Source organism: Castor canadensis, chromosome 3 (genome assembly GCF_047511655.1).
Source record: "Castor canadensis chromosome 3, mCasCan1.hap1v2, whole genome shotgun sequence".
In the NCBI taxonomy this organism is placed as follows: Eukaryota; Metazoa; Chordata; class Mammalia; order Rodentia; family Castoridae; genus Castor; species Castor canadensis.
The window spans coordinates 90,716,481-90,741,673 of record NC_133388.1 but is presented as its reverse complement, the minus strand read 5'-3'; the positions used below and the strand labels follow the sequence as shown (position 1 = coordinate 90,741,673).

Below are 25,193 nucleotides of genomic sequence, written 5' to 3'. Positions count from 1 at the left end.
GCAGATAGGCCAGCCTCATGGAGCACAGAGCATAACAGAGATATAGAGGGGTAAACAGGTGTCCCATGGACCATCTAGTCTTGCTACATTCAACTTAAGTGATCTTGCCAGGACTTTGGCGTGGATGAACTGAAGGGAACACAATTGTATAGAAGCTAGAGAGCTCTTTCTAGTACAGAGGACTTGTATGGCTGTAGAAAGGAGACATGAGAAGTATGCTAGCCTGTGTGGCTCTTCCTTGTGTTTCTGGGTCACTGATGCTATCAGCATTTGAGGTAAATGAGGCGGAGGTTGGGATATTTCAAGCTCTGATGAGTCATGTACGTTTTCTGCCTTCTTCCATCTGGGAAGCCTTGTATTCTCCTTTAGCTTTCTCTCCACTCAGCCGTCAAGGCTTGCTTTCCTCTCCAGACTTTCTTTCCTTCTCCCAAAGTTCATACCAACCAGGACCAGAACCAGCTTTAGTTTGAACCATATTATGTCAAGAGCTGGAATAAAGCTACAGTGGGTCCACACAGAGAACACCAGGGGAGAATATTGAAATCATGAAGAGGAGATAATCTTTGACCATTTTCCTGGTTTTTTGTTTTTTTTCTTTTTCAGCACTAGGGTTTGAACTCAGGTCTTCACTCTTGCTAGACATGTACTCTTACCTCTTGAGCCACTCTGCCAGCCCTTTTTTTGTGTTGTTGGGTTTTTTCAAGGTATGATCTCATGAACTATTTGCCCCAGGTGGCTTCAAACCGTGATCCTCCTGATCTCTGCCTCCTGAGAAGCTAGGATTCAGGCGCAAGCCACTGGCACCCAGCCATTTTCTTGGTTTTATTTGTTGGTTTTGTATTTTGTTTTGGTGGTACTAGAGTTTGAAGTCAGGGTTTCCTTCATATTGGAGAGCCACACCTCTAGCTTGATCATTTTCAAAAGGCATGAATTCCCAGCAAGTATCCAGAGAGGGACAAGTGAAACAAGGAAGGAATAAGAACAGGCAGAAGACCATAAGGTAGAGGAGAGCTGAGAGGCCTGGGCCTGGCCACTGGATGGCAGATGCAGGAATAAATCCTGACTCAATCACCCTTAAGAGATAGGTTTTCACAGAAGATAACTGGAATGATGAGAGTGGAAGAATAAAAATAGCCAGGCATGGTGGCACACACTAGCTACTTGGGAGGTGATGATCGAAAGGTCAAGGTTCAAGGCCAGCCCTGCCAAAAAGTTTTTGAGAATCTCATCTCAACCAATGGCTGGGCAGACTAGTGTGCCCATGTCATCCCAGCTTTGAGGAAGTGTAAATAGGAGGACTGAGGTCAGGCCAGCCCAGGCATAAAGCATGACACTACTATCTCAAAAATAACCAAAGCAAAAAGGGGGCATGGCCTAAGTGGTAGAACACCTGCCTAGCAAGTATGAGGCCCTGAGTTCAAACCCCAGTACCCAATCTCCCCCCAAAAAAGAAGAAAATGAAAAATAAGAGGGAAGATATATAGGTGGGAAAAAGGACGAGAGGACACTAGTCAAATAATTGGGAGAGAATTTATGGGGGACAATTTTCATGTCTCCTCAATCCCTGTCACCCTTCCTCACCCCTCATTCTCCACTCCCATACATGTATTTTTTGATATACATAGACCTCCAACTGCCCTCCTTCACAGAGCCAACTTTCCTTTCCTGCCACCAAAACATTGCTGTTTAACTCTGGAATTCTACCTCTCCTGTGCTTTGAAGCTGAGGGTTTGGTTTAGGTAGTAGAGTTGCAGGATGGCAATTAGTGAAGAGATGGGGAATTGCAACCGAGAGAAAGCACATTTTAGAAAATATGCTGGAGCAGGATGGGAGGTCAGTCAGACATCAACACACGAAGTAAGAATACCCGGGAACAAAAAACAAGCTCTGGACTAACTCTGCTGAGACAATTGGTGCCACTTGGCCCCTCCCTGAAGGACAGTTTGGGAGCCTCTTTCACTGCAGGAAATAGTCCCTTGTTCCTGGCTCCAGTATAAGTGCAAAGAACAGCTGCCAGCATTTGGATGGGTTGGTATGAGTGATTGTGCCAACCACCCAGATACCTTCATACTTCCCACTGGCCTGAGGGGTGCCACTGCCACTATCAAAGTGAAGAAAAGGAGTACAGGAAGGATTACTCACACAGCACCAGTTTGCAGGGATGCTTACAAAATGCTGGTGGTAGATTAATTTTTTTTTCTTTTAATTATGTTCTGAGTTACTGTCTTTAGATTTGTTGACTGTCAGATACAGAATGCATCCTGCTTTTACTGTGTATTTATCTAATTTGGGGAAAATTCTTGTGTTAGTAAAGAGAGAGAGCACAAATAAATTACATCGCCCTGGGCACACCCCTGGCCCTAGTCAGAACTGACTTACTTTTCAGTTAGTCCCAAAGCCTCTCTGGAGGAGCTGTGCCTCCCACCCTGACATTTTCCCTAACAGTTAAACTACTCTCCAGTGTTTAATTTCTATCCCTTCTACTGCAGTGCCACTGTTCTGTTGGTATAGGCACACACCACTTAAGAGGAGAATAGGTTCTGTCACTGTGCAAACATCATAGAGTGTACTTACACAAAATAAAAAAGCCATAATGTCACTAAGTGATAGAATCTTATAGAACCACCATCACATATGTGGTCCCTGAGTTGACCAAAAGGTCATTATGCAGTGTATGACTGTACCTGTAGAGACACAGTGAAAGTCTAAAGAGAGCCAGAATATTCAAGCTGAAACCATAAGTCTCTTTTGCTCTATTTCATCTAGTTTAAGCCTCATTGCCACTGAATGTTCTCTTAGCTATCTTAGCATCTGTCCTTAACGTTTGGAAAGCACTCACATTCCTTGGGAAGGAGCTTGGGTTCAGTGTTTGTCACTGAACCCAAGTCATACCCCACCCCTCTGAGCCTCTGAGCTCTGAGAGAATGGACAGAGCAGCAGGCAGTGTAATGAGGACCTCCCTGTATAGCTAGAAGGCAGAACTACAAAGAACAGTGGGGCTGTAGATCATGGAAACTTAGCAAGGAACCCAGAGAACTGGGTAAAGTAATTAAGAACCATGGCAACCACAGGGGGGCGCTGTGTCTCTATGGGCGAGACCAGATTGTCTAGGACCAACAAAGTAGGTCGGTCGAGGACAGCAAACACCCCCTCCCTAACTCCAGCCAAACATTTCCTTCTACTTAACACAGATTTCTTGTGCAGAGACATCTATAGGAAAGAGTACGCAGTTACCACCCATTTCACACATGCAGATATACACAGCACACGCAAGTACACACAATGTAATCGCTCCCACTTCTGATGATTACCCTGCAAATAGTGTTACCTGTGTCAGCAGATAAGCAGAAACGACCTGCCTCCCCTTCCACAGAGCACAGCAGCCTCTGTTGTTAGTAAAGGCTGATGCTGGCTGTGAGTCTTTGCCTTTTCCTCATGTTTTGCCTGTGAGCTAAAGGACCCCAATGATTCCAGCCATGCCCCTTCTTTTCACCACCCTGTGTGTGGTTACCCAACACCCATCCAATAGCCAGCTCCATAACCCTGCTCACCTGATCACCCAAAGCCTCTGTCCTGCTTGACCCTGACCTACCACATTTAAAATAGACTCAGAGCTGGGGGTGTGGCTCAGTGATGGAGCACTTGCCTCGCACACATGAAGCCCTGGGTTCCATCCCCAACACATACACATACATATCCTGTTTCTCACTTCCCTGTCATGCCATGTCAGTGTACCAGCACTCAAAGCCCAGTGGATCAGTCCACAGCTCACTGGAATGGAAGAAAGGATATAACTGGGGTTTCTGTAAAACACCTTGTAATAGCCATGTACTATCCCACCCAATAATGCTACAAAGTGTGTCCTCGCTTTTACTACTTGTACCTCAAGGACCCAAGAACCCACCTGCAACAGCCACAAGATACCTGAATTCCCCTGAATGATTGTTCTTCATTTTTGTTAAAATACTTCTTAGAAGCATTTAGTCTAACTAGCTCCCAAATCCCGTGGATTCCATGGGAGAAGAGGAATTCCCAAGAGGAAACCCCCCTCTTGGCCATGACCCTCCTGAGTCTTCCAAATGGGATGAACTAGGAGCAGCCCAAGCCCTATAGTGACTTCATGGTCCTGGTCTACTAGCTGTATTGAACCAGCCATCTAAAACACAGCATCCTGCAGGAAGGTGAGTCACAAGACATCTTTGGGTAGAATTCCAGTCAGCTTCTTTCTCAATGACCATGATGTTGGTGGCATCTCCTCTGAAATTCCATGGTCTTTTCCAAGGAACCATAACTGATAAAGAAGTCTTCTTAGATCTAATTAACTCTCCTCTCCCAAGCTTAAAAACATATGATATGAAGAACAATACTGGAATGGAGCCAGTTTCAGTGGTCCTATTTTGTGAAATACTTATGCTACATAAGCTGTCTCCCAGTTTATGTCACTTTAAGAAAAAAATGTGAGTGCTGGGCAAGTTGAGGACAGGAAAAGGGTATGACACAAGCATACTCAGACCAAAATTAATCTGGTGCTCAGATTCCTCTACAGTTTATTGTCACAGAAGTGGGAGACAGGAGGCCACAGGGTCTACACATAATATGGTGTGGTCAGAGCCCCAAGGTAGCCCTTCCCACCCTTATGCCAAGCCCCAAGCAGCCTGACCCCAGCTTGGCTCCCTCCCTCATCCCACTCTTGTCGCAGCACACTGACAGCTACCAAAGTTAGTGCAGTCACATGGCCCCAGCTCCAATCCTTCCACTATACTCATTCATTCCAACCATCTCCCATTCCACCTTCCTTTTTACACACTGGATGTTTCAGAAACATCCTGAGGACCACTGACTCACCAGCAAGTCTCCCCTGACACATGTTCATTAGGCCCATTCCTTCTGGGCTGAAGAGTTCGTGAAAAGCCACACCAGCTTTAGTGAATGAAGCCCCAGCCCCAAATTCCCTGCCCTTGCAAATCTGGGATAAGTATGGAGAGTCTGACAGAGGCACCATGACAACCATACAGCCTCTTATCCCTCATCTACTGACACCTGGATCAGAGAGAACACACACCTTCTCCTTCACACCAAAATGGGAGAGGGGATAATGTAGGGGTCTGGGTCCCTAAGAGATATTAGGACATCTCTCCCAGGAGCTGGGGGAGTCACAGGTTAAAGGTCAAGGTTAGGGTAGCAATCAAAGATCAAGATCATCTCCCTGCATGATCTGCCCATTTTCCTTGCTTACTCTGGCCCAATGCCCTTCCACACCTCCCAGGTTAGTGCTGCAGGAGGTAAGGACTGGGTCCCACACCAGGACACGAAGGGTCATTCAGCAAGAGACCTCCATGGTGTGCCCTGGGGGCCCTGAAGGAAGAGTCCCAGACTCGCTGCTCTGGGACAGGGTGCGAGAGCGGGACCGGTTGCCATCGACAGATGCTGCACTGGTCAGAGAGGCTGTGCGAGACCGGGACAGGCGAGTCATGCAGGATGAGGCCACTGTGGAGACATAAGGATAAGCAAGCAGTCAGAGAATGGAGAGGGGAGGCTGGTAACAGAGTGGGCGTCTGGGTGGAGACCAGATTTATGACTGGGGCCAGGGAGCTGAGGAGCTTGACTTGGCAGAAAGTGGTGAGTGCAGGAATTAACCTAAAATGGTTCCCCACCCCCCACCTCAGTGCCCATCCCACTCCCTTGTCCTGGTAGCCTCTGTCCTCATACTCACTATAGCCCATGCCTTGCAGGAAGTACTTGAAGGCCTCAGTCAACTTGCCTGGCTGTGGGTGTATTATAAGGAGATGAGGTTAGAGGCCAGCTGAGAGAGAGCCCACGGCCACAGCAGTGCAGGAATTGAATGTGTGGCAAAGGCCAGAGTTCAGAGCCACTAATATCCTATCCCATTTCCCCATCCCGTGGCCAGCAGGGTACTCACTTGAGTCAGCTGGGGCTGACCTCCAGAGTCAGCCATCTGCCCAGGACAGCCACCAAGAAAAAAATGATACACACATAAATCAAATGACCCAGGACGGGAGATAGCAAAGGACCTCTCCTTCCCAGGTCCCTCATTCCATTCCCCGCCCCCCACCCTGTTTTGTTTTGTTTTTTTAATTTACTCCACTCATTCCCATGCAGAACCCTGAAGGCTTAGAAGCTGAATTTAAGAAAAAAAATGGCTCTGTACAGGGGGCCAAGAGTCAGACTGAGCAGAGAGTAAGACTGCTGACCTTGAGAAACGAGGTCTGGGTGGGGTCCAGTTTTGAGTTACATTCCACCTGGAATAAGCAGGAGGTGAATGAATGAGGCCATGCTCTCTAATTTCAGTCTCTTTCCCTGTCAGCCCTCCCCACCCCACCCACAATTCCTCCTTAACAGGAATCAAATTCTGAATGCTCAATTGCTCTCCCTGTCTTAAATAGAGCTTTCCCTTGGCAAGATACACTCTGACCATCATCCTCGGACCCCAACACTCCCTCATCACCCCAAAATTCTTTACTGACCACTGCATCTTCATGGGGTGCTTGGTCTCCTACCACCAGCATCACAGGGCACCTAGAGGCATATGTTGGGGAGAAGGCAGTGATCCCTGTCACTCCCTCACCATGTCCTCAAACGGGAACCAGCCTTCTCTCCCCTGCTGACCCCACCAAAAGGACTGGAAGGGGAAGGCCAAAAGGGATGTGACTTGCCACATAGGATGGGGTGAGAGGTGACAGAGAAATTCCCCAGCAAAGCCTCTCCTAAACAAGCATGGCGGGAAGATCCAGGGAGAGGGACAAAGCCTCATCTCTTAAAGTCTTACTTGAGGGTGATCTCACCACCGCGCTCAAAGTTCAGGTCTCGACGGCTAAAAAGGGGTTCAGAGAGTAGAAAGTTTATGCAGGGAATGCTGTTATGCTATCCATCCAGATATAAGCTACCTGCTATCCCCATAAGGAAGCTATCTTCCTTCTTTACAGTCAAATATTGGTGATTAAGCCGGGTACTGGTGGCTCGGCTCATGCCTGTAATCCTAACTACTCAGGAGGCAAAGATCAGGATGATTAGTGTTCAAAGCCAGCCCTGGGCAAATACTTTGTGAAATTCTATCTTGAAAAAACCCATCACTAAAAGGGCTGGTGGAGTGGCTCAAGTAGTAAGAGCATCTGCCTAGTAAGCCTGAGGTCCTGAGTTCAAACCCCAGTGATGCCAAAAATATATATATGTATATGTGTGTGTGTGTGTATATATGTAGGTATATGTATAGGTGATTAAAAGTGGAAAGAGAAGGAGCAGGTGGCAGGTGGTAGGCAGATCCCAAGCACAGAGCCTATAATCATTTGTGCCCCAGATGCCTGGTCAGAGGGCAGCTATGGGAGAGGAAGGACACAAGAACAAGAGATCATCTTACTCTGGGGACTCCAGAAGTCCAAGGAAGATAAACAAGAGAAAGGGACAGTGTCTCACAATCACTTCCATGGGTGGTCCTGAAGCTGCCCTGGCTGCACAATGAACCCTGCCCTTCTGCCTGCTTCCCAAACCTCCCTCTCCCCTGTGCCACCTCAGTAGCTGCTTCTCCCTCCCTCTCACATGCACACACAGCCCACCCACTTGTTGTAGCTGTTCCAGTACAGTTCAATGTTCTCCAGGTTGGGTGCATGCATAACGATATTTCTATACTTTTGTATCAACTCAGAATTTCTGGACAGCTCTTCCTGAAGAACAGAAGAAAGAGAAAAAATAGGGTTGGAAAGAGAAGCCAAGGATGACTAGATAAGAAGAGTCAAGTCTTCTTCCCTCCCTAGACCCTGCCCCACCTGAGGAAATCACCCCAACCATTCCAGTACCATTTGGTCCCCCTACCCCTTCCATCTTCCACAACCACTTACCTGGCTGAAAAGATGTCCAAGGATCATCTCCGGAATGGAAGAGGTGAGGCCCGTTAGCTATGAGGAAAGGGCAGGTGAGCCAAGATGTTATGGAGGGAACATGCTCCATAGGGGGAGTAACACAGCTTCACTTTCCTGCCCCGCTCACCCCCCCCTAAAGTTCAGAGTTCACTCGGTTGCACTTGTAGAGCCCCCACCCTAGATCTCAGAACACAGGCCTTCCAAACCTTGTGGGCTGCCCAGTCCATCCAGCCCTTGGCATTGGGATCAATGTTGATGAGAACAAGACCTTCCACTGTGTCCGGGTGTGTAAGCTAAAGGGCAGCAGAAGGAAGGCAATCAGAAAGAGAGCCTGGCCTTATCCCCTTATCCTTGGCTTCCACATGACCTGACACCCCACCTTCACCCTCAATTCCTCCCCTGAGCAAATTATAATAAGCAATACTCTCCTAATCAGTCAGGACCCTCCTTTCCCCCATCAGAAGTCTTTACTTCTTACAGCATATCGTGACAGGATGTAGGCTCCAGCTCCAACACCAACTCCAATTATTGTGGAGAAACTGTAAAAGGGAAATGTAAGTCTCATGGGCTCTGATGTCCAAAACCTGTCTTAGCCCAGTCTTGTCAAACTTCTCATCTTCCTTCCCAAAGCCACAGGCACAAAGGAGGATAGCAAGGGAACTTCGTTTGGGGGATGTAATAAGGAAGTACTAAGATGCTAAAGGTGGCACTGATAGTCAGTATAGATCCCAAAAATCTATCCCCATCTTCCCCCTGGAGAACTAGTGTCTTGAAAAGAAACACACATCTACCAGCCTACATGCACAGCTCTTTGCCCACTCAACTTTCAGGAGCAAGTTCAACTTGTTCTGCTTTGTGGTTCCACTAGTGGAACAGGAAGTGTGAAAGATGTGAAAACAGAGCCAGGCACTGGTGGCTCACACCTGTAATCAAAGCTACTCAGGAGGCAGAGATCAGAAGGACTGCAGTTCAAAGCAAGTCTAGGCAAATAGTTTGCGTGACCCCATCTCAAAAAACCCTTCACAAAAATAGGGCTGGAGAAGTGACTCAAGGTGAAGGCCCTGAGTTCAAGCCCCAGAAAAAAAAAAAAAGTGAAAGTAGACACAACTTAAGTAAACAGGGAGAAGGGGTAAACAGAGGCAAGTGCTGAAAGCCACTGTGCTTAGGAAAAGTCAACCCAAGAACAGAACCCTGTGCATACCAGAGAAGCCTCTTGTGGCTCTCTCTTCCTTCTCCCACTCTGTCTTTCATACACAGCTCCCAGTATACCAGGTGTGTGCATGGAGGAGTGGGGAGTGGGAGGGCAAGAGCAAGTCTACCTGGTTCCTCAGGGATAAGTCACTGCCACTTCTTCCTCCTTAGCTTCCAGATCAGAGGAGCCCTTCCTCAGCCTGAGGCCAAGCAAACATAGTGCCTTCCTTCCCATCCAAAGGGCTACTCTGCTGGCTCTAGACAACTGTCCAAACCCACTGCCCTTCCTCTTAACAGTCAAAGTGGAAGCATGGAAGAGCAAAGACAAATCGAGGTCAGACACCAAAACTAGCCCAGGAGCCATGGCGAATAAGGAAAGAGAATTCTAGTTTGGGGGTACTCCAGGCCTCTCACTTTAAGTACTGCAGGATGCAAGGGATCATGTCTGCAAGCTGGTCCAAAGAAGGGTACTGGTATCTGGGGAAGAGAAGCATGTTAAGGAAGATACCAACCTGTACCTACGCCCTCCAACCTTAGGGTGCCTTCCTTATCTTCTCCCTGGTCCACTCTTCCCCACCTGCCCTGTGCCTCACTGTCTGGTGAAGGAATAAGAGCTGATTCTCACCCCAAAGGGAACACAGGAGCCCCTTCTTCCATTCCAGGGGCATCCACATGAACCCGCACAAAGTTCTGAATGATTTCCTGCATATCCCCAAATTGAAACAGCGGCTGGAAGCAAGATTTGTCTAAAGAGAACCCACATTGCCCCAACAATGGAATCAAACAGTGAAGGCATACCCACATCACAACCCACCATCTCACTGTGATGCCAGTCAGACCAGAAGACATGCATGGGTTCCCCCACCTGCCCACACTCACCCTCTCCTCACTCTGGGTTTCAACCCTCCTCCCAACCTCTTCCCAGAAAAAGAGGGAGAAAATGAAGGTCTTACAATTGAGTCCCACATCATGGTAGGTGAGTATTGCTGGGCGTTTGGGTTTGGGAGTGCCATAGACAGTGAAAGTAACAGAGCCATAAGGTGTCTCCACAGAGTGAGTCTGTAGGAAAACAAGTCACCATGGGGGGAGTTAGGCTGTCAGGAAAAGAGGACAAGAAGGAGCTACACAAAAGTGAGGGAAATAGGAATAGGTGTAAAGAGAACAAAGAATTAAAAAAAGGATCACCAAGAATTTTGGAAAATAAGGCAATGGAAATAGGTTTGAGGGTGGAAAGGATGGAGAGCATTAAGGAACTGTGACAAAAGGGAGGAGTGGGGAGAAGTGGGGAAGAGCAAGGAAGTAAAGAAAGGAGAAAGACCCCAGAAGAAGCCCCTCAATACTAGGCAAGAGAAGTCCCTCCTCCACCCTGGGACTGTCCCCACACTGTTACCTGTCTCTGGTCCAGGAGGATTCGGGCAGCTAACTCAGCCTCCTGGAGACACACACACACACACACACACACACACACACACAGACATATACACACAACCACGAAGTCACAGATGGAAAGACAGAAACAGGGAGGTAAATGGAGACCAAAGACAGAAAAAGATTGACAAAAAGAGACAGGAGAGGGTGAAGGTTAGTGTCGTGACAAGACAAAGGTCTGGGCTCCCATTTGCAGTATACTGGGTAGACGCATAGAGGTATAGAAAGCAGGGTGTGCATTAGAATGAGAGCTATAGGCTTGGGAAGCCAGGAGGCAAGAGAGGTGCCCAGAAGTCTGGGTCCTGGGCAGGGAAGTCAGAGGGTCTCCAGTAACCTTGGCCGCCTCAGGTGTCTGCCCTGGCAACAGTGGCTTCTCCTCGGTGATCTGCACCTCCTGCAGCTCTGCCATGGTGACCTGGCAGGGTGACAAAACAATGAGACTAGGAAGCTGCCTCTTTTCCCTCACATCTCCCCAAACACCTTCCTCCCTTCTCAGGCCTGGACTGTGCAGGTGCAGAGGGATCATGAGCTGAAGACTATACCAGGACACACAGAGGGCCTTTCCTGCCTCCCTCCTCATTTCCAGGCCAACTGGAAGGAGGGATTGCAGAAGAGGAATCAGGACTTGGCTTCTCTTTAGACTGCCAACCCCACTGCCGCCCCTCCACACCCACACCTCCGGACCCCCTCCCTTCCCTAGCCTGGACGGAAATACCAGGGTGGAGCAGCAGTATGGCTCCAGTTTCCTAGGCTATATTTAGGGGACACCCCACACTCCCAGTTAGGTACAGGGTGAAACTCATGGCTCAGTGACTGAGTACTCTAAAGGTACCAAGGGACACCATAGTGACAATTCACAATTGACTATGACCACCAACCTTCAAAGCCCCAAGGTCAGAAGCCCAAAGGAAAAGGGACTCAAAATGGCCAAAGCAGGACCAACTGGGAGGCAGGACACAACAGAGGGACACGGGTATCCAACCCAACCAATCTCTGCCTTCCAAAACTCAAGACTCTCCTCCAATAGCAAATAAATGAGTATGCATTCACATTAGAGGGCCAGAGACAGAGCAGACCTGCAAAGGAAGGAGCCCACAGCCTGGGGGTGGGGTCACTTACTGAGTTCCTATTGGCTGGATGCAAAGGGACTAGGGGTCAGGGTTCTTATTCCTCCTGGCTGTGGGGTCTGAGAAAACAAAGCAACAAGGTGAATGACATGGGAAACAGACCCTGGGTCTTTTAGGGACAGAAAGTTTCAGCCAAAACCTAGACTCTCTCAGTCATCAACCCTCCCCAGGTCACTAACTCTCCCCAGTCTCTAGCCTGAGTCCAGAGAACACGTCCCCTCTAGGCTTCAATCAATACAGGCTGGAGGGGCCTGCGCAGCAGCATAAAGCAGGTATCAGTCCAGGGGTGGAGGGTGGCAAGGAGGAAGTGCTGATGTGGAGGAACGAGAGTGACTGTCAGAACCTCTGGATTCTACCCCTGGATCTGCCACTACCAGTGTGACCTTGGCTCAGTTGGTTACTACTTAATTTCCTTTCTTTAAACTAAAAAGGGGAAGCTAGAGGACCCCTAAGATTTTTGACAGCTCTCGATTGAGATGAGGGCAGTAGAGTATGACTGTTCCTCTCGACCACTTAAAAGCAAACAAAAAAAGCTTCGTGCCTTCATTTCTCTGCTCCACCCTGACTCTGTGTAGGTCCTGAGAGTGGACAAAGGGGAGGGGGTAGGGCGGTCCCATAATCTCCCAGCCTCCCCGACGGGCCCCGAGCTCAAGCGCCAGCTGGGAAGGAATGGGCATGACTTATGGGACTGGCCGGCCCCAGCACCCGGAACCTGTCCTCAGAGTTCCTACGCTGCCCGTAGGCACAGTGGTGTCCGACACCCTTCACGGCGGGCGCGGACCCTGGACTTATCCCGCGGACATCCCAAACACGCCCGCAGCTCTCAGCGCCTCCGCCTTTGCGCGCAGGAGCCGGGCGCCCCCTCCTCGAGGGCCCCGGGCGGGAGCCGTCCCCCCGGGCCACCGGGATCGCCCCGCGCCCCGGCCGCCCCGCCGCCGCCCAGGCCCGCGGCCCCTCGCCTGCCCCTCCCCCTACCTGCTGCGGCCGCCGCGGTCGCTTCCACCTTCACTTGCCTTTGAGTCGGGCCCGCCCCGGCTCGGGCTCCCCGCAGACCCGCCCCCGGCCCGCCCGGCCCGCCCACGGGCCGCCCGCTCCCTGCAGATCCGCCCAGACCCCCAGTAAACGCGCCCGCCCTTCACCCCGCCCCGGGCCGTGCGGGGGGTGGCGGGGCTCCAAGACAAGCGAACTGCTGATGCTTCCGGGCTCCCCCCACCGCCATCCCCGCAAACAGGACGATGTGGGGTGTACGTGGGGACCCCTTAACCCTGCGAGGGATCCCCACGCCCACCCTCAAACCGTGACCTGGCCCTGCCTGTCTCACTCTAGACACCACTCTGTGGTGGAGATCGGCAGAGGGGAGACCAAGCCCAGGGGCCTACACCCCGAGTTCAACTCCGCCCGCCCGGAAAAAGAGAGCTAGGTTAAGGAGAGGGGCCAGCGAGGGCCGCCACGGAGGAGGCCGGGGTCTCGCGGGTGGGAGGGGCAGGTGCACCAGTGCCCAAGGGTTGGGGGCGTCGAGGGCGCAGGAATTCCGACTCCCGGGCCAGCAGGACCTTGGTACCTCCTCTGTCTGCTGCGTCCCGACGCCTGCTCTCCGGCTGCTCCGTGAGAAGTTGGATAACAACGAAGGTGGGGGGCGGGGAATGCTGGGGGCCGCTATAAATAGAGGGCGATCGCAGGAGGGGGGAGAGGATGGCCGACGGGGACTCCCGGGTCAAGGCCCCAAGGAGGGCCGGGGAGGGGCCGGGGACCCCAAGGACTGTGACTCCTGGGTAAACAGGCGCTGAGGCGGAGTTAAGCTTGCAGGGGTGGAGTAGGAGCTTGGGGAGGACGCGGTGTCCCGGGCTGAGACCCAAGAGACCCTGTGGCTTCGGAGCTAACCCCTCCCAGTCCAGCCCTGAAAAGAAGGGCGAGACCAGCTTAGACCGGTTGAATCGGCAATGCCCAAGCAATGATGTCTCGGGGACTGTCGGTGCCTGGGTGGGTTTGTCATCCCTCACACGCACACACCCAGATGCATAAGGGAAGGCCCCTGGAATGGGATAGTTGACGTGGCTAATACACAATTGTCTCAGGCAAAAGGAAGCCAGACTGAATTTCTCCCCACCTGCCCCCCTTCTAACTACCCCTCTCCCAGAATCGGCCCCACCCCATCCCCCTTCTGCCGGGTTCTTGAGTTGCCATTTCGGGGGCTGGGCGCCAGGCCAGAAGGGAACAATAGCTAATGGAACTCGAGCTGCCAACCGCAACACCAGCACAGACTGCCCCCCGCAAGACCCCCAAATTACCCTCCCCGTCCTGCCTGGGAACCACCGCCCTCACCACCCCCAACCCCCCTCCCACCCAAGGAACATCAATGCCCCTTTCATCCCCACTTGGCAGGTCTATTGGAAAGGAAGAGTGTAGAGGGAGGAGGGGACCCAGGGTAGGAGAACTGATTAGGCTCAAACCCAGCCTTCAGCAATCCCAAAACTAAGAGATTCCCTATATCCCCCAGTTTGGAACACCCAAGTTTTCCTCTTCCTTTCTCCCACGCCTATCATAAAAACTTCCCTACAAAACGTACAGAAGCTGGCATCCTAGCCCCCCATCCCTCATCTCTCTGGATGTGGATTTAGCACTCTCCTGGACAAAGAGGCTGTGGGGTCATAGTCCCAGCGACATAGGATAAAAGGGAAATAGCAGCCCTAGTGGAACCTGGGGAGAAAGAGAAGCTAGGGAACTTTTGCCTGCAGGTTTCTTTGGTCTAAAGTAGCCTTACTTGGAGTGGGGGAGGGAAAGACCTGAAGGTTCCAGCATCTAAATCTGTTCTGGGTCAGGATGACTCAGGGGGAACCTGATAAGGGGCCTACTCAGGGGCTTGGGGAGGGCAAGGGATGGGAAATTTCCACTGAGGTCTGTTTGCTTCCTAGGCCTAGGGGTCTCCCTCAGCCTGCTGCAGGCCCAAGTAAGGCTGTTTCTGCCTTAGAGTAGGGTTCTTTTCTGTCAGGACAACTCCAAGCCCAGGTTGGGACACCTGAGTGTCCCAACAAGAACAACCTCTCTAACCTCCTTCCTCCGGGCCAGAAGCAGCCTCAAACTATACCTTCAACGAAGCAAGTTTTAAGCACCTGCTATACAAGCCACTGTATGGATGGAACTTGAAAAGTTATGGAGCTTGGTCAGACCACTAGAAGTTTGTGATCCAGTAATCAAGAAAAGGTAGAAACAGAAAAAGTTAGAGAAAATTATGAATATATAAAATCAGTAAGTCCTGCAGCCATAGGTTCCCACTCTTCTCAAGTGGAAGATCAGAGATTTCCACTCCTCCATGATAGTCCTAGTATACCATGATGGAAAAAATACAAACCGTAATTTCAGCAGTACTTTCAAATAATTTAGTATTCTGATAATCACAATATCTCTGTATGTAGCAATACCTATATATGCAAGGCAATATTCATCTTCTGTGTATCTGAAGATTCCGTTGCCCCTTGCATCCTTCAGAAACTCTTTCCTCAGGAAGCTGCAGCACAGAGGCTAAGAGCCATGATCTTACTTTCTAGGGCGAATCACCCAGATGAATACAGCCATGGAATATTTGAGTAGCATTCTATCCAGGCAGAGAGGGCAAGGGTGAAAGTTTAGAGGTAGAAATGCACAAGATACTTTGAAAAATCAAAAAGTAGCTACTGTGTGCAAGGCACTTCCTATATGTGGTCCTCCAGTGATACAAGGTAACTATTATTGTCCTTACTAAACAGTTGAGGAAACTGAAAGCTCAGAGATACTAAATGACTTGCCCACAGTCACCCAGCTATAAATGACATACCTAGAATTCAAATCCCACCCAGATTCATTATTCAAGTGTATTTCTTGTCCAGTGTTCTTTCCACTACCAAGTAGCCTCGCAAGTGTATAACTATTAGGCCATTGTGGCCTCGGCTGAGAGGTAGGTGATGCTTCATAAGATAGATTAGGGGCCAAGTTGTGTAGGTTCTTGAATGCTAGGCAAAAAGATTTGGCAATCAGGAACCATAAAATATTCCTGAGCTGTACCATGTTCTTGAGCAGGAGTAATGGCTACAAAAATGCAGTTTGTGACCATTAATCCAAAGGGGAGAGGGTGATAGAGATGGATTGTGGGGTGAGTGGGAATAAAGCATTATACAAGCCAGGGTAGTTGACCATACATAAGGTGAAAGTTGAAAGAACTTGAATAAGCATGAAAGTAATACAAATGGAAAGAAAGGAATGGAATTATAAGAGTAAAAACAAAACATTTCCAAGAATTGGTGAGTGATTAGGTGGGAAACAGAGAGAAGTCACCAATCTAGTTGTTCTTTGAGGATCCCTGAAGTTTGTCTGTCTTACAGGGCTTTTGACCAGAGACAAAACCCCAGAGAGAAGCCCCTGAGGAGCACTCTTGAGCTGTGCAGAAACTTACCTGGATGATTATCAGAGTCTGAAACACCCTCACTCTGACCCGTTTTACCTTGACCCACCCAAATCTGTCACACTCCCAGACCCCTGCTCTTTCCCCTATTGGGTTCAACACTGGAAGCCTTTAAAGTTCCTGCTGGTTGATCTGCCAAAGCCAGTGGATGCTCCATGCTGGCACCATACCTGAACCAGAAGACCAGACAGGAGGACAGTGTTAGACTGAAGCAAAGTGTTTTCAGTAATTCCAATTACTGTGGTCGGAATGTTTGTTTCCCCCAGCCCCAAATTCACATATTAAAATCCTAACTCCCAAAGTGGTGGTATTAGGAAGTGGGGCCTTTGGGGAGTCATGATTAAGTTTCAGAGGGTCAGGCCCTCATGAAATGGGATCAGTGCTCTTGTAAATAAACACAGAGAAGCTCTTTTGCCCCTTTGCCCCGCCATGTGGATGCAGTCAAGCCCCAGCTATGAATCAGAAAGCAGACTTTATCAGACAATGAATCTGCCAGGACCTCGATCTTAGACTTCCCAAACTCGAGGAACATGAGAAACAAATTTTTGTTATTTATGCTACTCTATTGTAGCAGCCCAAGCAGACTAAGACATCTTCCCTGGGCTGTTCTTAGCTCTTTCTGGGCAGAGCAGAAAGCAATTTGACCAGGACCCAGAGGATTAGTAAACTGGGCTGAAATTATGAGGCATTTGATCATCTGATGAGGCTAGAAGGTTGGCAACTTGTTCAACCCAGCATGTAAGGTAGAGAGACACAAAGCCCCTTCCCTGAAGACAAGGGTCTAGCCAAAGCCAGAAGTGACGTCACATGAACACTGCAAAGTCAGAAGCTTCACTCTCCACCCCTTCCAACACCTTCTCCCCAGCTAGTTGGCTCTCACATTTCTTTTTTTTTTTTTTCATTTTTCTTTTATTATTCATATGTGCATACAAGGCTTGGTTCATTTCTCCCCCCTGCCCCCAACCCTCCCTTACCACCCACTCTGCCCCCTCCCTCTTCCCCCCCTCAATACCCAGCAGAAACTATTTTGCCCTTATTTCTAATTTTGTTGTAGAGAGAGTATAAGCAATAATAGGAAGGAACAAGGGTTTTTGCTGGTTGAGATAAGGATAGCTATACAGGGCATTGACTCACATTGATTTCCTGTGCGTGGCTGTTACCTTCTAGGTTAATTCTTTTTGATCTAACCTTTTCTCTAGTACCTGTTCCCCTTTTCCTATTGGCCTCAGTTGCTTTAAGGTATCTGCTTTAGTTTCTCTGCGTTAAGGGCAACAAATGCTAGCTAGTTTTTTAGGTGTCTTACCTAACCTCACCCCTCCCTTGTGTGCTCTCGCTTTTATCATGTGCTCATAGTTCAATCCCCTTGTTGTGTTTGCCCTTGATCTAATGTCCACATATGAGGGAGAACATACGATTTTTGGTTTTTTGAGCCAGGCTAACCTCACTCAGAATGATGTTCTCCAATTCCATCCATTTACCAGCGAATGATAACATTTCGTTCTTCTTCATGGCTGCATAAAATTCCATTGTGTATAGATACCACATTTTCTTAATCCATTCATCAGTGGTGGGGCATCTTGGCTGTTTCCATAACTTGGCTATTGTGAATAGTGCCACAATAAACATGGATGTGCAGGTGCCTCTGGAGTAACAGTCTTTTGGGTATATCCCCAAGAGTGGTATTGCTGGATCAAATGGTTGGCTCTCACATTTCTACACACACTTGTCTACAAAGGCTGGGAAGGCTCAGACACCATCTGGGGCACTGTTAGGTACACAAATGTAGTGGGGAAGAGGGCTGATTCAATACATAGGATACACAGTAGTGTTGGGAAGGGGAAACTCAAACTGTGGCTGCAGAAAGTGGGATGAAGTGAGAGGGGAAAAAGAGAATTGTTCATGTTGCTCATTTTATCATAACCTCCATTCTCCTTACTCCTCAGTCCTCCCCCTCTTCCCTCACCCTCAAGGCTCCCCACCTCTAGCTGACCATGACATTATCAGTAGAGAGAATTTTCCATTGATTTGCTGTCTTTGGAGAATCATCAAGCAGTCACGATGAAATGAACGACAAGAACCTCTCCAAACTGTGTAAAGATCGTGGCATCATGGGTGACAAAATAGTCACTTCCACAGATGTGGACATAGTGTTCAGCAAAGTGAAGTAAGGAGCCAAAGGTGGGGAGTGGGGAGCAGCACAGGCAAGGTTGGCCACAGACGGGTTTATGTGGCAAGGCAATTGTGGGCCCATGGACCACCTAGCAGGTGCCTGGCTCTGTGTTATTCTCTGTCCACAAGACATTAATTGAGCCAGGCTACTTAGGAGATGGAGATTGGGAGGATCAAAGTTCAGACCAGTCTGGGGCAAAAGCTAGTGAGACTCCATCTCAACCAATAGCTGGGTGCAGTGGCATGCACTTGTCATCCTAGCTACATAGGAAGCACAAATAGGAAGAGCACAGTCCAGGCCAGCCTGGACATAAAGCAAAATCCTATCTCCCAAGATGCCCCACTACTGATGAACGGATTAAGAAAATGTGGTATTTATACACAATGGAGTTCTACTCAGCCATGAAGAAGAATGAAATTTTGTCATTACAAGTAAATGGATGAAACTGGAGAACATCATCCTGAGCAAGGTTAGCCAAGCTCAGAAGACCAAAAATCATATGTTCTTTCTCATATGTGGACTTTAGACCTAAAACAAATGCAGTAATATTATTGGATACGGGTCACACGCTAAGGGGAGAATACATACAAGAGGAATAGGGAAAGGTAGGAAACCCAAAACTTGAAAGTGTTTGATGCCCACTGCAGAGGAGCTAATACAGTAACCTTGAAACGACAGAGGTCACTATGGGAAGGTGACCAGGAAGTAGTGAAGAGGTCTGGTAGAGATGAACCAATGTGGGTTGTAATACACTTGTGCATGGAACCAATGCTAGGTATCTCTCTATATAGCTATCCTTATCTCAAACTAGCAAAAACACTGTGTCTTATTATTGCTTATGTCTTCTCTTCAATAAAATTGGAGAAGAGGGCAGAACAGGTTCTGCCTGGAAGCAAGGTGGGTAGAAGAGAGAGGGAGGGGGCAGGGGGGCAGGGAGAGAAATGGTCCAAACAATGTATGTACATATGAATCAATGAATAAGTAAACAACAACAAAAAAAAGATGCTACCTCAAAAATAGCCAACACAATGGCTGGGCTGGGGCTCCATGGCTGAGCATTCACTTGGCATGCACAAGGCCCTGGGTTAGATCCCCAGCACCACAAAAATAAATAAATAAGTAAATAACCAACAGACACAAAAAGGGCTGGGGGCATGGCTCATGTGGTAGAATACCTGCCTAGCAAGAACAAAGGCCCTGAAATCCCAGTACCACTGCCAAAAAAAAAAAAAAGAGAGAGATACTCATTGATAGAACATTGATGGGACAGAGAGATAAATCTGAGTGAGGGAAAGGTTGGCCATTGGAGGCAGTGAGTTTGCCCTCCAAAGCTCCTGGATTTCTGACTGACCAGGACTATCACATTTCAACAGTGCCAAGAGGCAGTGGAGGGATTGGGCCACAAGCAGTTTAAGGAGAAGAACCCAGATGAAGCCCTGAAGGACACTTACAAACTCATGGAGGGCAAAGACCCAGCCACCACTGGTGTCACTGCAAGTGAGGATGGAGCCATCCCTCCATGGCCCATGACTCTGCCTTCCTAAGTCCCTCCTACTCCAGTCTCCACTTCCACCCTCCAGTGTCCCAAACCTTGCCAACACTGTAACATGGGAGACAGGGCAGAAAGCTATTGTGCACTGTCGCTACTGGAACAGACTTTAGAGACCATGTAGTTTTCTTACCTATTCCAGAGGAGGTAAGAAAACCAGCCCAGAGCAGGGAAGCAACTTGCCCAAGGTGCACAGCAATTTGGGGGTACCAAGCTCCATGCCCAGTCACAGCACAGCCATTTTACTAGTAGGATTTAGACTTATGTCCAAGTTTCCAGTATCTGATCTAGACATCTAGGGGCTTGGTGGCTTTGGAGGGACATTAGCACTGAGGAATTAATACCCTAGTCCTCCTCCTCCTCCTCTTATTTGGGGTTTAACCTCAGACCTCTTACCTCTCACTCTCCCTCTTCATTAACTGTTCTCTCTGTACAAAAAGCTCTTTCTACTCTGCATATTGGGTCCAGGCTGAAGTCCTCTGGCAGCAGCCTGGTCAGTATAACTTCTCTGAAAACAGAGGTGTCCACTCTCCCACCCCACACACCACACACAATCCTACCTTGGATTCCCACTGCCTCTGCGTCACAGCTCCTGCCCCCAGCTGCATCTGACCCTGCAGAGGCAGAGCAAGAGCTCTGAGCACTTGTTCATAGACTCTAAGGCCATCTTTGGGGAAGGGCTGTGAGAGTGCGGTTTCCCTCCACCCATCCTCCGACTTCAGAAAGCAACAGCAGTGGGTGGAGTAGACCATCTGACTTACACCAGCAAGTACAGGGCCACCCACAAGGAGCGCTTTGATGAGAGAGGCAAGGGCAAGGGCAAGGGCATTGAAGGATAGGAAGAGACTACTGACAACTCAAGCTATGTGAGTGGCTACAAGGGTGCAGGAACCTATGATAAGGAGACCAAAGAGTAGAGAGGAGGCTCATCTTAGCCTGTTCGTACCCTGGCCCTGCATCTTCAACACCAAGGAGCCTGTAGAACAATAATCATCTGTGTGGGTAGCAGCTAATGAGCTCAGTCTAATGAGGGCAAGAGATGGATTGCCCATTGGTAGGGAGTGGGGGTGGGTGGAGAGAAAGCTGGAGAAGCGATGGTTTCAGCCACATGCCTTTATCCTGCTAATCCTCACGTGTACCAGCCTTGTTAATATCCTCCTCAGCAACTAGTCTAAGAACAGGACTGAGGAATATATTTGGAAGCAGAAATGAACCAGATGTGGAGGTAAAAGAATTTGCTTACTGTGTTCATATATCACTGGTCTCAGCCCTTTCTACTTTCCAAAAGTGAGAACAATTCCCAATTTGACATACTGTGACACAGATATCACTGATTAGACCCTATCCCGTCTCCCCTTTTCTCATCTGTTGGAGTTTTTTGGAGAAGCAATAGAGTTGGAGGGAGAAACCATTTTCAACACCTAGTCCAGAATTGGGTTTTACCCACCCCACCTCTATCATGGAACCCACAGAACAGAAAAACCTTTCTGATTGCTAAGAGTAGCACAGAAATATGGCCAGAGGTTCACCAGGAATCCAACAGCAGAAAAAATGATAATTGAGTCAGATGTGTTTTTAACTTTTTATTTTGAAATTATTATAGAGTCACAAGAAGTTGCAAAAAAAAAGTAGTACAAAGAGATCTCAGGTACCTTTCACCCAGTATCCTCCAGTGTTCCATTTTAACTCAGATGTGGTTTTAAAACTTTACTTGACTGGAGCTGGGCCTGCCTGTCTCATCCACTGCCTTCAGAGCAGCAGATCTTAGACTCTGGATGATTTTGGGAGAGCTACTGGAAGGAAATGGATGCAAGAACCTGGGAGGAATGGATGAGAGAAGATAACCTGAAATTCCAAGATGAGAGGTTGGAAAGCAGAGGTTGGGAAAAAGGAAAGCAAGGTGACTAACAGTGGTTGGGAGTTCAGAAAAGATAGCATTGGGCTCCTTGAGAAGAGGGAAAAAAGGGCAGGTTATATGAAGAGAAAATCAGTGATCTCACAGAAAGGAGCAGGCTGGTGACTGAGGGGTTGTGGGGAAATCAGGCTAAAATAGCCTAAGTGACTGTGAGGGTGGAGGAAGTAATAAGGGAAACAGGGAAGACTGAGATGAAAGGAAGCGGGGAGAGACTGGAGCTGGGTCCCTGGGCCTCCATCCAGGACTCAAGATCTGGCCCAGTAGATGGACAGGCAGTGCCAACTGGACACAGCCAGCTTCTTGGGTGGGTTTTACTGTTGCTGGGAGAGGGAGAAAGGGGGCTGGGGGTGATGAGGAGTGGTAAACAAGTTGGAAAGAACCTAAAAGACAGTATGACTTTGCATAGTTACCAAAGTGCTGGACTTTTTCCTACCTACATGGTCTCTTAGGAGGGGCTCTGCCTGCCTTGGAAGTCATCTAGAAAAACTTGTTGCAGGAGTCAGAGTTTGGGAAATGGCGACAGGCTGGCCTACAGTGGCTGCAGGAGGTGGGGGTGTTTTGGGAATTAAATTCCCTAATAGAGGCCAATGATTCCTACTGGTTCAGCGTCATATTTGCGGGAGCAGAGCAGGTAGAGCCTTTGGTTAGTTAGGGTGGTTTTGTAGCGGCAGCTGGTTGGTGGCTGATTAGGGTCTAGAGTGCAGACTGTGAGAGGTAAGGAGCCCTGGGTGAGCGTGCAGTATTCATTGTAATTCTCACAGAAACTCTCACTATACTTGCAAAACTTGTGGATGGCTTTCCAGGGGGCATGTACCACATAATGGATCTTTGGGCAATACCAATCTTGCATCCTGCCCCGCACATAAGCCATAAGACCATTACAGTAGCCATGGAAACCCTTTGGGTACCTAACCCTGGGATAGTCAACATGCAAGATGCGGAAGTTCTTGATGGCGAGCTGCAGCTTCATGTCCATGACCAGAGTTGGCTCGAGAACAAGCTGGAGGAAAAGGAGCCAGGCCACAGCTGGTGCCATTCGTCCTGTGTCAGAGTTAAGGTGGTTGGAGGTAGCATGGGCCTAAAGTGGCTTTCCATCCCTTTCCAGAGCCTCCAGCATTCCCCAACCTTCCTATGTGCCTTCCTTACCCTCTAAGTGGCCAGTACCTCAAGATCATTCAGAGAGGAGGCATTTGCCCAAGGCCACCCAGCTGATCAGCCACCTGTAGCCATTCCTTCTTGCCATGGTTCAGCACCCAGTCCATGGACTGCAATACTCACAGAATAAGAGGCCTGGTTCTTGAGTGAGAGGTGCTTCTGGATTATCCCTGGCCCCTGAAATCCCTTCTGGTAAATGCAGAGGAGACAGAAGAAACAGGCTGCACCAGCGATTCTCTGAGTGCTCTGGAGGAAGGACAGGAATTAAAAGCAGCTGGAGGCAGGGATGCTTCTCTCCCAAGGCCAAGGACAACCTAGAGGCTAAAAAGGTTTCTGGGTAAAAACCAGTGTGTTTGTGTGGCAGGGAGGGTGACCCCTGAGTTTAAGAAACCCCTGTGCTGAGGTGGTTGGATGGGTGGGAGGAAAGAGACATTACTGTCTGGTCTCCTCCTCTCTGGTGTCTGCAGAACACTTGGTTCCAACCCCTTGCCAAAGTTCCTAAGTTCCTGGGCTTTCTTTGATGTTTTTTTGGTCCATTGGCTCTGCCCTTACAGCAAGGTGGGAAGAAGGCACTGTCTTGTTTCTGAGGAACAAGTGCTTCTTATTCCTGACCTTGAGAGGGTCCTCTACTGTGTCATCCCACCCACAGAAGCCCAGGAGCCCATGGCCACAGAGGCCTACCAGCAAAGTGCCAGGGTGAGGATCAAGGACTTCCACAAGGACTCCTTGTGGTCCCTATGGTCCCCAATCATCAACTTTATTCCTATCATGCCAATACCCCTCACCCGTGACCCAGGGCCTGTCGACCAGAGCACTCCTAGGAATCTATGCATGCTGATCCTGAAGCCTAGAACTTGGCAGGTTGGATCTGACAGCATGATCTGGATTCAAGGGGATATGGATCACCTGGCCTGGTCTGATAAGACTCTCGCTATCGGTTGGTCTTTGAGAAGTTTGTCATCCTGGGAAAGAGAATCAGGCTCCTAATTTACTTTTTCATAAAATATCTGACCCTACATCAGAGCCAAAAATCTAGCCCCTAGAGCCTCTCAGTCCCAGTTCTTGACTACTACAGGCCTCTTAGCTTGTCTGCCTGCAAGGTATTGTCTACATCTTGGGCCTCCCTCCCACTGTGTAGTCTGGGCTGACCTTGTACTGGCAATCTTCCTGCCTCAGTCCCCTAAATGTTGGGATTACATGTGTGCAACACAACTTCAGCTCATGGGACTTCTTAGGAAAGCCCTTTCACCTTCACCAGTAAGCATCCTAGACCCATTGGTGTTCTTTCTATAGTCCTTCATTCACAGTCCCCAGACTTGCTCTTTCTAACAGCACAAACTAGAGCCCAAAGCTGAATCCACCCTCCTATACTTTCTATCTCAGCTTCCTCAGCCTGTGCAAAAAATCTGAGAGTGATCCTAGACTCCTCCATCTCCCTAACCCACCATGCAGGATTGCATGGGGGTCAGGATTAATGCTTTCAGGTAGAACAGACCAGGAGTGGCATCCTGGCTCTGTGGCTTATATGATGTGTACCACCAATCCAAGTTTACTAAACCACCTTACTCTTCCATTGCTTTATCTGTTCTAAAGATAGAACATCCTTTGATGTTTATACGTCATGGCTGTATTAGGATTCATGAAGATGTATACTAAGAGCTTTTGCCCAGTGCCTGGCACATAGTAAATACTCGTTATGAGCATGAATTCTCAGTCATGCTGCCCTAACAATCTTATCTATAACTTTCCCCAAACCTGTGTCTCCCATTCCTACTTCTGCTCAAGTTCTCCTCTCTCCTAACACCACCCACTCCCCAATCGTAATAAGGTTCAACTCAAATATATCTTTAATACAACTGCCAGAGTAAAAATGTAGCCCCTTCTTTTGTCTGATACTCTTCAATAGCTTCATTTCTTTTAGGATGTGATCCAGACCTCATTTCATAGGACATAAGGCCTTCCATATCTTGCTCCTATCTATGCCTCCTCCACTATCCCATCAGTTCCGCAGAGCTGGCTTATAGGAAGACTCAGTCCTGAGCACATGTTTCAGAAATCTCTGTTTGAAGGACCTCCTCAGGGAATTGTGCACATCCAAGCAAGCGAGGCTAAAGCCCACACGGACAGGTGGCTCATTTGTATCTTTCAGGCTACTCAACAACACAACACTGAGTGGGAGCCCATGCAGGGTGGTGCCTGAGCTTGGCTGACTCAATCTTTGCTTTAAGGAAGCCAACTACAAAGGCTGTGGTCCCAGCCTCCCAACATGATACCTCTTCCCTAATCCCTCAAGGTTGCAACTACCTCAGAAGAGAAAGGGGCTTTTATGCCTCTTGGTCTTCTCTTCCT

At 48.9% G+C, this 25,193-nt stretch overlaps 3 protein-coding genes across 8 annotated transcripts; 1 reads left to right on the top strand and 2 right to left on the bottom strand.

Moving 5' to 3' along the window:
* Nucleotides 1–4,518: 4,518 nt before the first annotated feature.
* Ndrg2 (NDRG family member 2) lies at nucleotides 4,519–20,481 on the bottom strand. Of its 6 annotated transcripts, none has more exons than XM_074068447.1 (17): nucleotides 20,335–20,481; nucleotides 11,613–11,679; nucleotides 10,828–10,908; nucleotides 10,456–10,497; nucleotides 10,019–10,124; nucleotides 9,691–9,811; nucleotides 9,480–9,542; nucleotides 8,353–8,413; nucleotides 8,081–8,167; nucleotides 7,854–7,910; nucleotides 7,576–7,679; nucleotides 6,788–6,832; nucleotides 6,486–6,537; nucleotides 6,213–6,260; nucleotides 5,921–5,956; nucleotides 5,714–5,765; nucleotides 4,519–5,487 (listed from the first exon to the last, which is right to left on the bottom strand). In XM_074068447.1, exons 3-17 carry the CDS (start codon nucleotides 10,900–10,902, stop codon nucleotides 5,321–5,323), a joined length of 1,116 nt encoding a protein of 371 aa, XP_073924548.1. In that variant the 5' UTR covers nucleotides 10,903–10,908; nucleotides 11,613–11,679; nucleotides 20,335–20,481; the 3' UTR covers nucleotides 4,519–5,320. The 6 variants fall into 6 exon arrangements, with proteins under 6 accessions (XP_073924548.1, XP_073924549.1, XP_020026152.2 ...); XM_074068448.1 differs by lacking the exon at nucleotides 20,335–20,481 and adding an exon at nucleotides 13,174–13,410; XM_020170563.2 differs by lacking the exon at nucleotides 20,335–20,481 and adding an exon at nucleotides 13,182–13,410.
* Nucleotides 17,924–20,691, top strand: Tppp2 (tubulin polymerization promoting protein family member 2). The gene is given in 4 exon segments (XM_020170600.2): nucleotides 17,924–17,928; nucleotides 18,109–18,240; nucleotides 19,580–19,718; nucleotides 20,497–20,691. Coding segments are annotated over 4 exon segments (471 nt in total).
* Nucleotides 20,692–21,301: 610 nt separating this feature from the next.
* Rnase13 (ribonuclease A family member 13 (inactive)) lies at nucleotides 21,302–24,976 on the bottom strand. The gene is made up of 2 exons (XM_074066928.1): nucleotides 22,968–24,976; nucleotides 21,302–22,730 (listed from the first exon to the last, which is right to left on the bottom strand). Exon 2 carries the CDS (start codon nucleotides 22,723–22,725, stop codon nucleotides 22,264–22,266), a length of 462 nt encoding a protein of 153 aa, XP_073923029.1. The 5' UTR covers nucleotides 22,726–22,730; nucleotides 22,968–24,976; the 3' UTR covers nucleotides 21,302–22,263.
* Between the last annotated feature and the right edge of the window lie 217 nt (nucleotides 24,977–25,193).